Source organism: Sinocyclocheilus rhinocerous, unplaced genomic scaffold (genome assembly GCF_001515625.1).
Source record: "Sinocyclocheilus rhinocerous isolate Xijiao unplaced genomic scaffold, SAMN03320098_v1.1 scaffold182, whole genome shotgun sequence".
In the NCBI taxonomy this organism is placed as follows: Eukaryota; Metazoa; Chordata; class Actinopteri; order Cypriniformes; family Cyprinidae; genus Sinocyclocheilus; species Sinocyclocheilus rhinocerous.
The window spans coordinates 1,152,425-1,165,823 of record NW_015655576.1 but is presented as its reverse complement, the minus strand read 5'-3'; the positions used below and the strand labels follow the sequence as shown (position 1 = coordinate 1,165,823).

General features: G+C 34.6%; 1 protein-coding gene across 2 annotated transcripts in view; it reads left to right on the top strand.

Moving 5' to 3' along the window:
• Positions 1 to 11,952, top strand: part of LOC107718582 (transmembrane protein 56-B-like) — a 20,427-nt gene extending 8,475 nt beyond the window's left edge. For both annotated transcript variants that reach the window (XM_016525732.1, XM_016525733.1), the window contains exons 3-7: positions 997 to 1,086; positions 7,825 to 7,883; positions 8,431 to 8,525; positions 9,532 to 9,605; positions 9,701 to 11,952. In XM_016525732.1, the coding sequence (XP_016381218.1) occupies positions 997 to 1,086; positions 7,825 to 7,883; positions 8,431 to 8,525; positions 9,532 to 9,605; positions 9,701 to 10,031 (649 nt within the window). In that variant the 3' untranslated portion in view covers positions 10,032 to 11,952. The remainder of the gene's footprint in view (positions 1 to 996; positions 1,087 to 7,824; positions 7,884 to 8,430; positions 8,526 to 9,531; positions 9,606 to 9,700) is intronic.
• Positions 11,953 to 13,399: the final 1,447 nt, after the last annotated feature.

Genomic DNA, 13,399 nt, shown 5'->3' with positions numbered 1-13,399 from the left:
ATCAGTTTTCGTCGACTAAAACTAGACTAAAATGCTCAGACTTTTAGTTGACTAAAACTTGACTAGACTAAAAAGAGTATGAACGTGACTAAAACTAATAAAAACTAAAATGACAGTTTCACACAAAGACTAGACTAAAATTAAAGCAGGCCACCAAAAACAACACTACCTATAAAGACCACTTTCATTTTCTGAAAGTGTAACAAACCCTGATTTGTTTTAAATGGTACAATAATATACTTGTAATTAGAGTATTTTGCACAATAGTTTGCTTATCTCTTTTTAAATTAGTTTATGGATACCTGTTTAAAACCTTCTGCCTGAATGATGAAACATTTTTCACACTATCAAGGGTTGAAAGTAAGGTGGTATCGTTCATCTGATGTAATCAGGTAATGTGATAGCAAAGCATTTCCTTGATTACTTTATTCACAAGACTTAACATGGTGGAACAGAGAATGCAAAAAAAAAATAAAACAAAACATTGGATCATTGGTTTTCATAAAATATTTTTCCTTTTGCTTTGTGTGCTGTCAAATAGTGGCACACACAGGGGTTTCTTACTGTGCAGATAACAGATATGAAAATCTACAGTCCACAGACAATGATTTCTCACAAACACACATGCACACCACACTAATGGATCAGATCAAAACATAGTTCCTTCACTGTCAGCTATCTACCGTAGATACCATTTCCTGCGGTTTCAGCATCATGTTATCTATGTGATATTCCTAATGCTGATTTCTTTTGACCCAGTGTGCAAATGATACAATGACTTTTTGTGGCCCTTGGCACAGTTATTCAATTATTGACTATATACTTATACGTGTCTATTTGGAATCTGAAAATTCAGATTCATGCATTGGACTGAATAGGCAACTGTACAGGAAGTTGAAACTGGAATGACAGGAAGAATAACAATGAGCGCCAAACTCAAACTTTGGTGATTACTGAAATGTTGTTTGAATGTGGTTTCATCTTTTATGTCCTCAGGCTTGTGTCCACAGTCCATGCATTAATTGTGGGGCTGTTCTGCCTCTATATCCTCTGGTACGACGACGCCGTCAATGAAGACCCCATCTGGTAAGTTGCAGAGAGTTCAAAAACAGGGCGGCTTTTCAACTCTGTGTACTTTTTGGATCTCATTGTGATATTTTTCTCTTTTTTTTTCAGTTTAAAAACTCAACAAAAAAAAAAAGGGTCTATAGCAGAACAGCTATTTTTGAATCCATATGGGTCCTAAATTGCAAGAATCAAACCTACAATTAGTACCTATCAGTATCTAGGATTATATGTCCAACTGAGACAAATTTTGCTTTATCCAAAAGTTTTAATTGAAACTTTTGCTCTGTCATCAGTAATGTGTCCTCTGTAGTCGCCAGGGCAGACAACTGCCGTCTCATTTGTCTTCTTTTCTTTATTTTTATTTTCTTCTTTGATATTTCCTTTTCTGCCTGCTGCCTGTTTGGTCTGCATCTTTGCATCCTGAAGGGGAAGAATGGTAATTTGTCTTTAGTGGTTGTCACATCCTCTGTCCTCTGTAGCTCTGGTCCAAAACCTAGTGAGCTACCTACCAAGACAGCATTTTATGGCCTAATAGTAATAATAATGATAATAATAATACTTTTAATACTGTTTTTTTAAAAAGCTTTCCAAAAAACACAGCAAGGCAGCTCACTAGGAACAGAGCACATATCTCCTTTTCATCTCACTTCTATTCATCTCCTCTTCTTTTGGCATTTCCCTTTGCTTATTTAATAGAGTGCAACACCTTTTCTGCAACCTTGGTTCTCAAGGTCATTTTCCCCAATCATTTTCTGCAAAGAGATTTCAGGAAATTCTTTAATAAAGAGCCTTGTATCTTGTCAGACATCTTTGATTTGAAGTAAAAAAGTAAATGGAGAAGAAAAGACAAAAGTAATTACATTTTTTATGAAGGAATGAACTACAAAACTGAAAGTTTACTTAATCTCTGGCCATCCAAGATATAGATGAGTTTGTTTCTTCATGGGAACAGATTTGGAGAAATGAAGCATCACATGACTTGCTCAGCAATGGATCCTCTGCAGTGAATGGGTGCCGTCAGAATGAGAGTCCAAACGGCTGTTCAAAACCTATATCACAACAAAATCACAATAATCCACACCACTCCAGTCCATCAATTAATGTCTTGTGAAGTGAAAAGCTGTGTTTGTAAGAAACAAATCCATCATTAAGACAGTTTATCTTCAAACTGTTGCTTCCGGGTCCAAAACGAGTCCAAAATCCATAATATTGATTTCTCCAGTGAAAATATTAACATATTTTATAGTTATATATTATAGTCATATATATTATAGTTAGAGTAGGGAGACCATCTCGATTACGATTGGTTCCCCTCTCTCCTCTGATCAGTCCCTCTCACTGTCCCATAGGCCACCTCGGCCAGTAATGCTCCCCCAAAAAACATAACATAAAGAGTATTACTGAGTAGAGAGGGAGACTGCTGAGACTTCATTCCCATCCAAACCTCATCTCATCCGCATCCTTATGTCAATACAAACAGGGTCATTCTATGATATGGATGCCTTTTTGAACAAGGTTTTTCACCATTTTTTAAAGTAAAATTTCATACTAGATAATGTCACCTCTTTGGTCTGCTTTGCTCTTTTCTTCTTTGTTTTTGCTTTGAGTCCAGTTTGACTCTTCAGTGGGATCATGACACCGTTTAGAACGGTTTTTGTCTTTATTTTGCTGTTCTTGTGAGACGTCTGAGTAGCCACTGCATGAGTTGTAAATATCCCGTTTCTAATGTAGTAAATTGCATTGTGCATCTCAAGCTACACTGATCAATATGAATATATATCAGTCTATAAATAATGCATTTCAGGGCCGATGGTAACAGAGTTGGCAGTTTTACAGTTTAGCCATTACTTGTGCTCAAGGCATGATTATAGTTTACCAAAACGAAAACTACAATTAAAACCATCAAAAAAGCGTTTTTGTTACTTGAAATAAAATAAATGTAAAGTGAACTTAATGTAAGAAAATGTCAACTAAATTTATTTCAGTTAGTTGGCCAGGCAACATTTCTTTTTTTTTTTTTTCAATTTGAAGTACTAAAATAACAAATGAAAAATGAAATAAAAGCTAAGTAGACATACATTTAAAAAATGCAGAAAAACAACATATAACTCGTGCTCAAGGCATAATTATTATTATAGTTAACTAAAACTAACTAAAACAACTAAAAATATATTTAAAAAAAACATTTGTGTTACTTAAAATAAAATCAACTTGAAGTGGAATAAAGTAAAATATAAGAAAACCTAAACTAAATTTATTTCAATTTCAACTCTACTTCTTCAACTTGAAGTACTAAAATAACAAAAACTGAAAAAAATAAATAAATAAAAACTAGATGGATGGATACAACAAAATTAACTAAACCAATCAAATTTACATAAAAACATAATATAAAAATAAAAACTAACTCAAAATATTAATATAAACTACAATGATATATAAATGTTATGAAAATAACTCTGGCTCAAGGGTGTGATGCTTCAAGGTGAATTTTAGAAGATAAATGTAGTGCTAATATTTCTACAGACATCTTATTTTCGAGTTTCATCAGTTGTTTACTGTATAAAATGATGGCAAGAGTGTTCCTTCTAGCAAACTTACCAAAATGTAAGATGAAGTGATAAGGATATTTTCATGTCTTCGCAGACTTCATTTGCTGAAAGGAGGATGATGTCAGCTTCAGTTTTTGAAGTATGAAATAATACGATTATTTTAATAAGGGCTAGTTATGATGGTACCTGGGTTGATGCGTGACCTGCGGGCACAACTACATGCCTTTTAGTTTATATCATGTCAAATGTGGGATTTGGCTTTTCATTTGAAACCAGGAAATAAAGTTTTAGAGGATTTTGAAAAATTCAAAACAAAGACAAAGTGTGATGCAGGTTGGGAAAGAGTCTACACTTTTAATTTATTTTATGCTTTCTTTTGTCTGTCCTCACTCCTTTTGTTTCACATTTTTTACAGTCATTATTTACATAATGAAGGACGCAAAAGGCACTCGTTGTGTAGAATGACTCAACACATTGTTGAAAGAAAGTTGAATTGTTTCAGTCGTTGGGTTTTTGTTTGCTAAATGCTCAGTCAGAGATGATAGCCTTACGCCAGTTTACTTGATCCAGTCTCGCCTGAAGAGTTACACTCCACAGAGCCTTTTCAAACCTTCAAGCTGATCTCTTTGTGTTTTATAGTAAAGGCCGCATACACTGTCATCCATCCTTACATGAAAATGGCTTTCATTAGACTCGTCTGTGCTGTAAGTCTGGCCTGTCGTGTCGGGTCAGTTGTCTGAATCTCTTCTCTAAAGCTGACCTGCTTGTCCAGATAGTGAACTGAATGAGATCAAAGCTGAAGAAACTTGCTTAGGTGTGTCCATTTAAAGGCTAATACTACGTCCGTCTGTCTGTCTGTCTGTCCAATTAAACTTTGGCCTAAATAATTTTTTTCCTAAATCAATGTACTCCGCTATGAATAAAATAACTTGATAATTATGTTGGTGAAAAGTTAATGTCAGGATGACATGTTCCATGGAAGAAATAGATAAAATAGGCTAACACTTCAAAATTATTTTTAGAAGAATTTTAATGAAAATGTATAAATGTATAGTTGAAATGGATTCTGGTGTCGTATTTCTTTTTCCTTCCAAATTATCACAAAGGTTATGTACTTAAGGCTACAGCAGTGTTATTTTACTATCATTGCTATACTATTACAGTTTTTGTTGATATTTTGAATTAGGATTTATTTTTATATTTTCTGTTTTCATTTTAATTTTAGTTTACGTGTTAGTCATATTGTTGTGTATTTTTATTCTTTTTTTTTTCCAAATGTCTATATAGTTTTTATGAATTGTAATTATTCATTTTAGTTTATTTAGTTTTAGTTATTTTAGCACTTCAAGTTAAACTAAACGAAGATGACAAATGTTGCCTTGGCAACTATCTGAAATAAAATAAGTTTTTATATATATTCTATTTTATTCCAGTTAATGTTTTATTTCAATTTTTTTAATGGTTTTAGTTTCAGTAACTATCATAACCCTAGGCAAAGTACTTATTATTATTATTATTATTATTGTTAAAATTATTGCATTTGATTTAATTGACATTGGTTGATATATATGCCCCTTTTAGAGAATTGTCAGAAATATTCTATAAAATAAATGCATGATTTAATTTCTCAATTTTGTGAGCATCTTATTAGACCACTGGTGGAAAAACTGCATTTTTATTTAATGCAATTTTGTCATAACAAATTGTATAATCGTCATAATTGTATATAAACTTCTCAGAAACTTTTCAAGAAGTCTTGGTATATTGTACATCGTCTACTTTATGACTTTGTAGAGTTTCTATAAAACCTAATAATTATCATGTTCTCCTGCATGATCTAGAATGTTCCATAATAGAAGTATTAATACTGCAAGCCATTGACCTCTGATTTTAATGTTGTTCATAAACAGATGAGCAGGTTCACATGTAGGACCATGCAAAACACCAGAGATATTTTTAAATGTTAGAAAGTGCATGATTTCTTTCAGCAGATGGACAAATGTGGTCTATTAAAATAAAGGCTTTCTTATTTTGTCCAAATTAAGAAATACTGTAAATACTTCAGAGCCACTTGCACATGTAAGACTTCATATTCCAGGTGTAAAATCCTGCATTGACCCTGGCGGCCAGTGAGAGTCCAGTGTTTGTTTGGCAGAGGGGTCAGAGGTCAGTGAAGGTGACAGCGGGGTCACGCTCAGGGTAACTGAGCTTCCTTCCCTAGCGTTTGAATTAAGAATGTGTTTCACACACACCTCTTCTGCTACTGGACACCCGCGACTGCCGTGTATCAGTTCCCTGATCGCTTTACAGGGTCACAGAGAGACACACATACTGTAACGCTGGCTTGTTATCCGTTCACCGAGATATTCTTCTTCCATATGGCGAGCGCATGGGTTTGTTTAGTTATTTCATCTCTTTTGTAACTCTCAGATGACCCCGGCAAGTGCACTTGAATGTATTTTCATGAAAACAGCTTAAACAGCGTGCTTGATGCTTGTCTCCATCAGTTTTTTTACTTTTACATTCAGTGCAGTGCTCTACTGTTTGAGCTACAGGAATGATTGTTTATTAGTTTATGTGCCCTTTTGTTAAATATCTCTGAATAAAGTGTCTTTGTTAATTCAGGTCTTTGTTCAAAAGGACCTAATCAAATCATCAGATCTATAATTTCTGCGATGAGGAAAACACGGACAGAATCGCGGAATCCAGTCATTACAATAGATTTTACTGTATAATACGAAATGTCATGGAATTTGGCAAAATTTGGATGAATAAATCAAAAGTAGGGCTGTACACTTAATCAAATCGCGATATGGACTAGTGTCTGAATATTAAAGCACAAAAGGTTGCTATTTAAATATGAAGTCTGCACGTTCCGCGTGTCTCTTTGTGAATGAATAGCATGGTTTTATCAGATACACACGGAAACTCAAAGCTATGAAGTCTGTTTCTGCCACAGAATAAAAGATTTCAAAAAGTTAATTGTGAATTTTTATCTCACAACATTTTTTTCTCAGAATTGCGAGGGAAAAAAAAAACAGAATTACGAGATTTAAACTCGCAATTGAATTGAGATATAAACTCAGAATTTTTTCTTGTAATTCAGAGCTTACATCTCGCAATTCTGAGTTTATATTTCGCAATTTTCTCTGAAATGCAAGGGGAAAAAAGTCAGAATTGTGAGATAAAAAGTCACAGTTACATTCATTCATTCATTCATTCTGTGGCTTCATGACAACCCATCAAAATAAGAGTCGGCTTAACTTGAAGAAATTATGACAGAAATATATTATTATTGTACAAATTAATAATAATAACAGTTTATTAAAACAATTTAAGGAATATCACATATTTTTCATCCATGTTTTCATTTAAACAGTAATCCTCTTCTGTGCAGCTCTTTGTTTGTTAAAAGTGAACGGAATATAACATTTTATTAGGAATTGTTCAAATTTGATTACATTTGTAAAGATTAATTCAATTGTTTTATGAATACATTTTTCACCATATTTGATTATAAATAAATCATAAAACAGAATTCAGACAAATTAATTGTTAAAGTTTTAAGGATGCAGACCAATTAGACATTCTTTATGGTTATTATTACCATTAAAACAAAATTCTAAAAATTCAAATGGATAACATAGAATTTGGGGGGAAATAAAATGTATTTCTGTATTTTTCTAATGCATGAAATTGATCTGAGATCAGACAGTTCAAAAGGTCCCAACACTCTGTTCACTACAAGATACTCTCACAACTTGAATTCAACACAGCCCAGTGTCACTAACAGTCTGATGGCAATTCGTTTCATACACTAAACGTTTTTAAATTATATTTGCAGTTAGCTAGATATGTATTTGCTTACCAGATATGATTGCATGCAAACGCTGTAGATTACTAGCAGTCCAGATGTCTCCGTATGTTCACCCAGATGAAATGAATGCAGTTTTATGTCATTGGAATATGATTTCATGGTGTAATGTCAGGTGTACAGTTGTCAGTGTTGCCAGTGATAGTATGGCTCGAGTCAGAAACAGCACCGCTCCCTCAGGTTAACTGGGTGGTGACGCTTTAACGGATTACACCCTTCAGAAAGAAGCAGTTCATGTTAATCTTGTTAAATCCAAACTCTTCCATTGCCGACTGACTGCATTTCTTATACTGTGTTGTTGAGCTGTAGCATTTGTTTTTCCTCCCTCAGGGGTGATCCGAACATGGTTAAGCTCAATGTGGCCATCACCTGTGGATACCTGTTCTATGGTATGAAGCGTTTGTTTTATTCTGGAAGTTCAAGCACAGATTACACATAGATCTTTTCAGGTTTGTCTACATACTCTCTTGTTTTCTCTTCCATCATCTCTTCTTCTCTCAGACCTGGTGAGTTTTATGTCATTGGAATATGATTTCATGGTGTAATGTCAGGTGTACAGTTGTCAGTGTTGCCAGTGATAGTATGGCTCGAGTCAGAAACAGCACCGCTCCCTCAGGTTAACTGGGTGGTGACGCTTTAACGGATTACACCCTTCAGAAAGAAGCAGTTCATGTTAATCTTGTTAAATCCAAACTCTTCCATTGCCGACTGACTGCATTTCTTATACTGTGTTGTTGAGCTGTAGCATTTGTTTTTCCTCCCTCAGGGGTGATCCGAACATGGTTAAGCTCAATGTGGCCATCACCTGTGGATACCTGTTCTATGGTATGAAGCTTTGTTTTATTCTGGAAGTTCAAGCACAGATTACACATAGATCTTTTCAGGTTTGTCTACATACTCTCTGGTTTTCTCTTCCATCATCTCTTCTTCTCTCAGACCTGGTGCTTCTAGCTTGTAACTGGAGTACCATGGGCGATGTGTTTTTTGTCTGTCACCACTTGGCGGCGCTGTATGCTTACGGATTTGTGCTGGTAAGTACCTGGAAATACAGAGGACATGGAAAGCTCTTGAAATTGTGGATATTTACTATAAATAAGGATAAAAATAAAACATCTTTGATGATAAGATTCAAATAAAAGGGAGAAGCTTTGGAAAGTTCTTAGAAGGTGTCATGCATACTTTATAGAAAAGTTTCTGTAAGTCTCTTAAAGTGTAATTTTCAACAGTTCTTTTTTAATTTAAATTTAAATTTAGATTTTTGTCATTTTAGAATATTGTCTTTGAATATCACAAATTGCCTGTTTTCTTGGGCTTGTCATTTATTTATTTATTTTGTAAGTTAGTTACCATATTATTTTCGATACTATAGTGTTTACTAATATTTGGAATCAGTTTTTATGTTTATATTTTTAATAATTTTTGGGATTTTTATGTATATGTCTAGCTTTTATTATTTTTATTTCAGTATTAGTTTGTTATTTTAGTACATCAAGCTAAACTAAATTAAAAGGAGAAATGTTGCCTTGGCAACCTGCTGAAATAAAACTTGTTTTTAGATTTGATTTGATTTTAGTTAACGTTTACATTATTTTGTTCGTAACAAAACTATTAATTTTAGTTTTATTTTTTTCGTTAACTATAATAAGCCTAGTTAGTTAGACATGTTGGTTACACCTCTCTGACTTTGATTTGGCTGATAAAGCTTTTTTCAGATATTAAAACTAATGTTTCACTACTTATTTTTAAATAATAATATACATTTTATCAATAATAATGATACTACTATTAATAGCAGTATATATATATATATATATATATATTATTATTATTATTATTATTATTATTATTATTTTACTTTTTCCTCTTCATTACTATTTCAGGATGGTTAGAACACCTAAAAAAACAATTGCTCTCAATTATCATGTAAAATATGAAATAAATTTAAATTCAGAAAATGAAAACATGTTCGTCATAGGAGAGGTATTCAAACAGTTGTCTGTATGATCTACATTTTTAATGTTTTTTTTTTTTTTCCAGACACGTGGAGTGCTTCCTTATTTTGCAAACTTCCGACTGATTTCAGAATTGTCAACGCCATTTGTGAATCAAAGGTGAGATTAATTTATTCCATTAAAGAGGTTTTGTTTAGATCATTAACTCGCCAAATGCTGAACGTCTCATTTGACCTCTATTTCTCTCTCTGCAGGTGGTTTTTCGAAGCGTTAGCTTACCCTCGTACTCACCCGCTGGTTGTCGCCAACGGCGTTGCCATGGCAGTCGTGTTCTTCCTCGTGCGGATTGCCGTGATGCCTCCCTACTGGGCAAAAGTGTTTGGCACCTTCGGTACGCCAGCATTCGAAAGGCTTGGTCTGGCAGCTCAGGTAGCCTGGATCGTATCCTGCGTTTGCTTGGATATCCTAAACACAATCTGGATGTACAAAATCGCCCGCGGCTGCTACAAGGTCATAACAGGCAAGCTAAGAGGAGGCAAAGTGGTCTCCAAAAAGACCAATTACATGAACAACCACACAGACTGAGAATCATCCGCAATCACGACAGATTAGATTAGACGTATTCTCTTCCCAGAATATAGCAACTTCTGAGTCTTTATATTGCGCTCTGGATGGATGTGCTCTCGAAACGACGGTTGAGAGGAGACAGTTTCATCATCCCAGTGTGGTTTTAACCTCTACTTCATGTACAGAGACTCTGACTTGGCCTACACCGGTGAAAGTCAAGCCGATAAACTAACCTGCTATGCCTCAAACACAACCAAAGTGCCTCCAAGCACAAGGAGAAGCAATAGAACATGGACATGTGAGCTTGTGACCACGAAAAGTCCATCAGATCTCCATCAAAGCCTTAGCCAGTCAGTACCCATGCATGTTTTTCTCGAAACCAATCGTGGTTGCTTTGGGAGCCGTGTTTCCTGTGATATTTACACTGATGTGCCTCAGTGAACGACATCCTAAACTTGTTGCGCATTTGGTCGGAAGTGCTCATCCACTTCACTCAATCTTACGTCATCGTCAAGTCTCCGGGAAACCTCAGATCTACCTCTCACACCGTGTCAAGCACAAGAACGAACACCGTTTGGACTTGAGGAACATCTTGAAAAGGCCACAAGAATCAAACACTCGCAGCCTTTGCTTTTATAGTGCAGACTTCTAGAACTCATCTTGTGTTGCACATCAAAGAGTGAAAGGTGGTTTCCTTTAGCAAATACCTGTGTGCATGCTTCAATTCTGACCATGTGAGGTCACATTTTTTGCATTGGATTGGAGGAAACTGCAGTGCTTTTATCCATTTCTCAGGTTCTAGCCTTTTCTAGAGCCCTCCATTTTCTCCAACATGCTTAAGGTGCATCACATGCACGGGTTTTAATCCGTTTTGTTCTCACCAAGCAGATTATTTAAACATTCAACGCCTCGAGGCTTGATGGGAACTGGTGCAAATTCACATCTCAGTCCTGGTTTTTTCTTGGTTCTGTCATTTTCTTCCTGCCAAATTCTTTTTTTAAAATTTTTTTTTTTAGCTTGTTGGTCACCAGAACTTCCAGCCTGACGTTTAGGCTTTTGTCATGATTCATGAATGCTGTTGTGATTCTCTTGAATGTGACTTCCTGCTGGGCATGTCAACCCATGTTGTGTTGCGCTGTGGCATTACGATACAGTGTATATATGTGTGTGTAAAAACATATGCAGTACTTATTCCTGCCAAGTATTTGACTAAATCCCTCTGTAGTCAGAGCCACTGTTTCTCTTCTGAAGTTCAGGTACACTTTGAAAATGAATGATATTTTGAATGATAATGGGAGATGATTGTGGGATATGTAGTATTTTGCCTTATATCCATAATTCGAAATAACCAAATCCTCCTCCAGGCCTTGAATATGTGAAGCTGTGACAATAGAAATATATTCGGGTGTTGTTTTGGAGAACAAAATGGCCAATTGGTCATGTAATTATTATATGTATCTAGAATGTCTGAAATGAGCTGCAATCTTCGTGTTTATGGAAATGCAAAGGAGGTTAGGCTTTATGGTACGTCATCCACACAACCGTTGCACAATCGAAATGCCATTGTGGCATTGATATTGTAATATTTGTAATTTTGAAGGGCTGATCGAAATTCAAGTTCAAGTTCATTTACTGGACAAAACTGATTGGCGATACTCAAAATAATAAATTTGATTGGCAAAAATGGTTCAATATTCATAAAAACTGACATTTCTCTACAGTTATTGATTGTTTTCTGTAGAATGGTCACCTGTTGCTATGTAAGCTACAACATTTAAGTATATAAAATAATATAGTAAGTATAGATAGGACTGTACTAGTATAAAGCAGCTATAGAGTTAACACAAAACTAACTTTAGTACCTTGCCTTGCCTCAGATTAGTTTAAACTCCTATGTCATTGTGGATTCAAGGGTGGAAGAATGTGAAAAAATATCCAGGATATCTATATCTATATCGATATACGATATCTATATCCAGGATAAACTTAGTAGATGGGTTTCCCCATATCAAATGTCCCATTGGATTTTATTGGTACATTGTTTACAAAGACCTTTGTAATAATCTGTGCCGCATTTGCCTGCTCTCGTTTGGATCAATCCTCACGTAGAGCAGATAGACCAAGACAAAAGTGTTTTTTGTGATCACAAAGAGCCCCAAATTGTTTGTCAGTGTTTTAAGCTCGTGGTTTTAAAAATGAGCAGTCACCAACTAAATTATATGGATTTATTTAGACATATTAAATTGCTTTTAAATATTTGTTTCTGGTGATTACTAAGGAGCAATAATCTATGAAAGGATGACTAGACAGACTCTTCTACCTGTCCAAATGATTAGACGGGGATTTTTAATTCGTTCTTATGCTGTCGGGCTTTTGTTCAGACAGCCTGGTATTCAATGGAATTATTTACTACGTGCAATTTGGTGACTAGCCCAATGCCAGTATTGAATCTCTATGTATGTGTTTATACTTTCAGTCTTGAAGAAGAAGTCACTTTTAAGAAGAGTCTCCGATCTCTTGATTTGATCAATTTTACCTTTTTTTTTTTCTTTTCTTTCTTTTAACAAATTACTGTTGTGGATCCAATCATCTCTGGAAATTTTTATGTGAAAATCGACACCCAACAGAGGCCTTAGATCCCCTGTATCTGTACACTTTGAAACCGATGGATGATATGACCACTAATGATAATATTGTCCAAATAGCAGTCAAAGAGAGAAATGGCAGATTAATAAATGTGAGATGATAAAAAGCAGTCCTGAATTGTTTTCTTATAATTAGTTTGCTTATTTCGCGTTTAGGATTGTTGACTGACTGCGAATGCGACAGTTTACACTACTCTTCAAAATGTAATGCTTTTGTTCAGCAAGAATGCATCAATTGTATCAAAAGCGACCGTAAAGACATTTATAATGTCACAAAGATTTCAAATCGGCTGTTTTTTTAACTTTCTTAAAGAATCCTGAAACAAAATGTATCATGTTTCCAAAAAAAAAAATATATTAAGCATAACGACTGTTTTCAACATTGATAATAATCAGAAATGATTCTTGAGCAGCAACTCAGCATTTTAGAATGATTTCCGTTGAATGCAAACCTTTGAATGGTAATGTATTTATAAATGTGCTTCTTCAGGTTTATAGTTTTTTGTGATGGACGGATAAGTGAAGTTATTAGTTTCACTTTTTTTATTTTGTTTATACTCTTTTTACACATTTAAGTACATGATGGAATGGTTTCATGAATTAAATACTTTCAATTTAGTGGGTCAAATTATTCATCCTCATGCTTTTGCTTTACACATTTCACACACTTTTTTGAAACGCTTTATCATGACATGTTTTGATGTGTTCATAAATCTACTGGAAGTTTGTTTAATGTCGGTT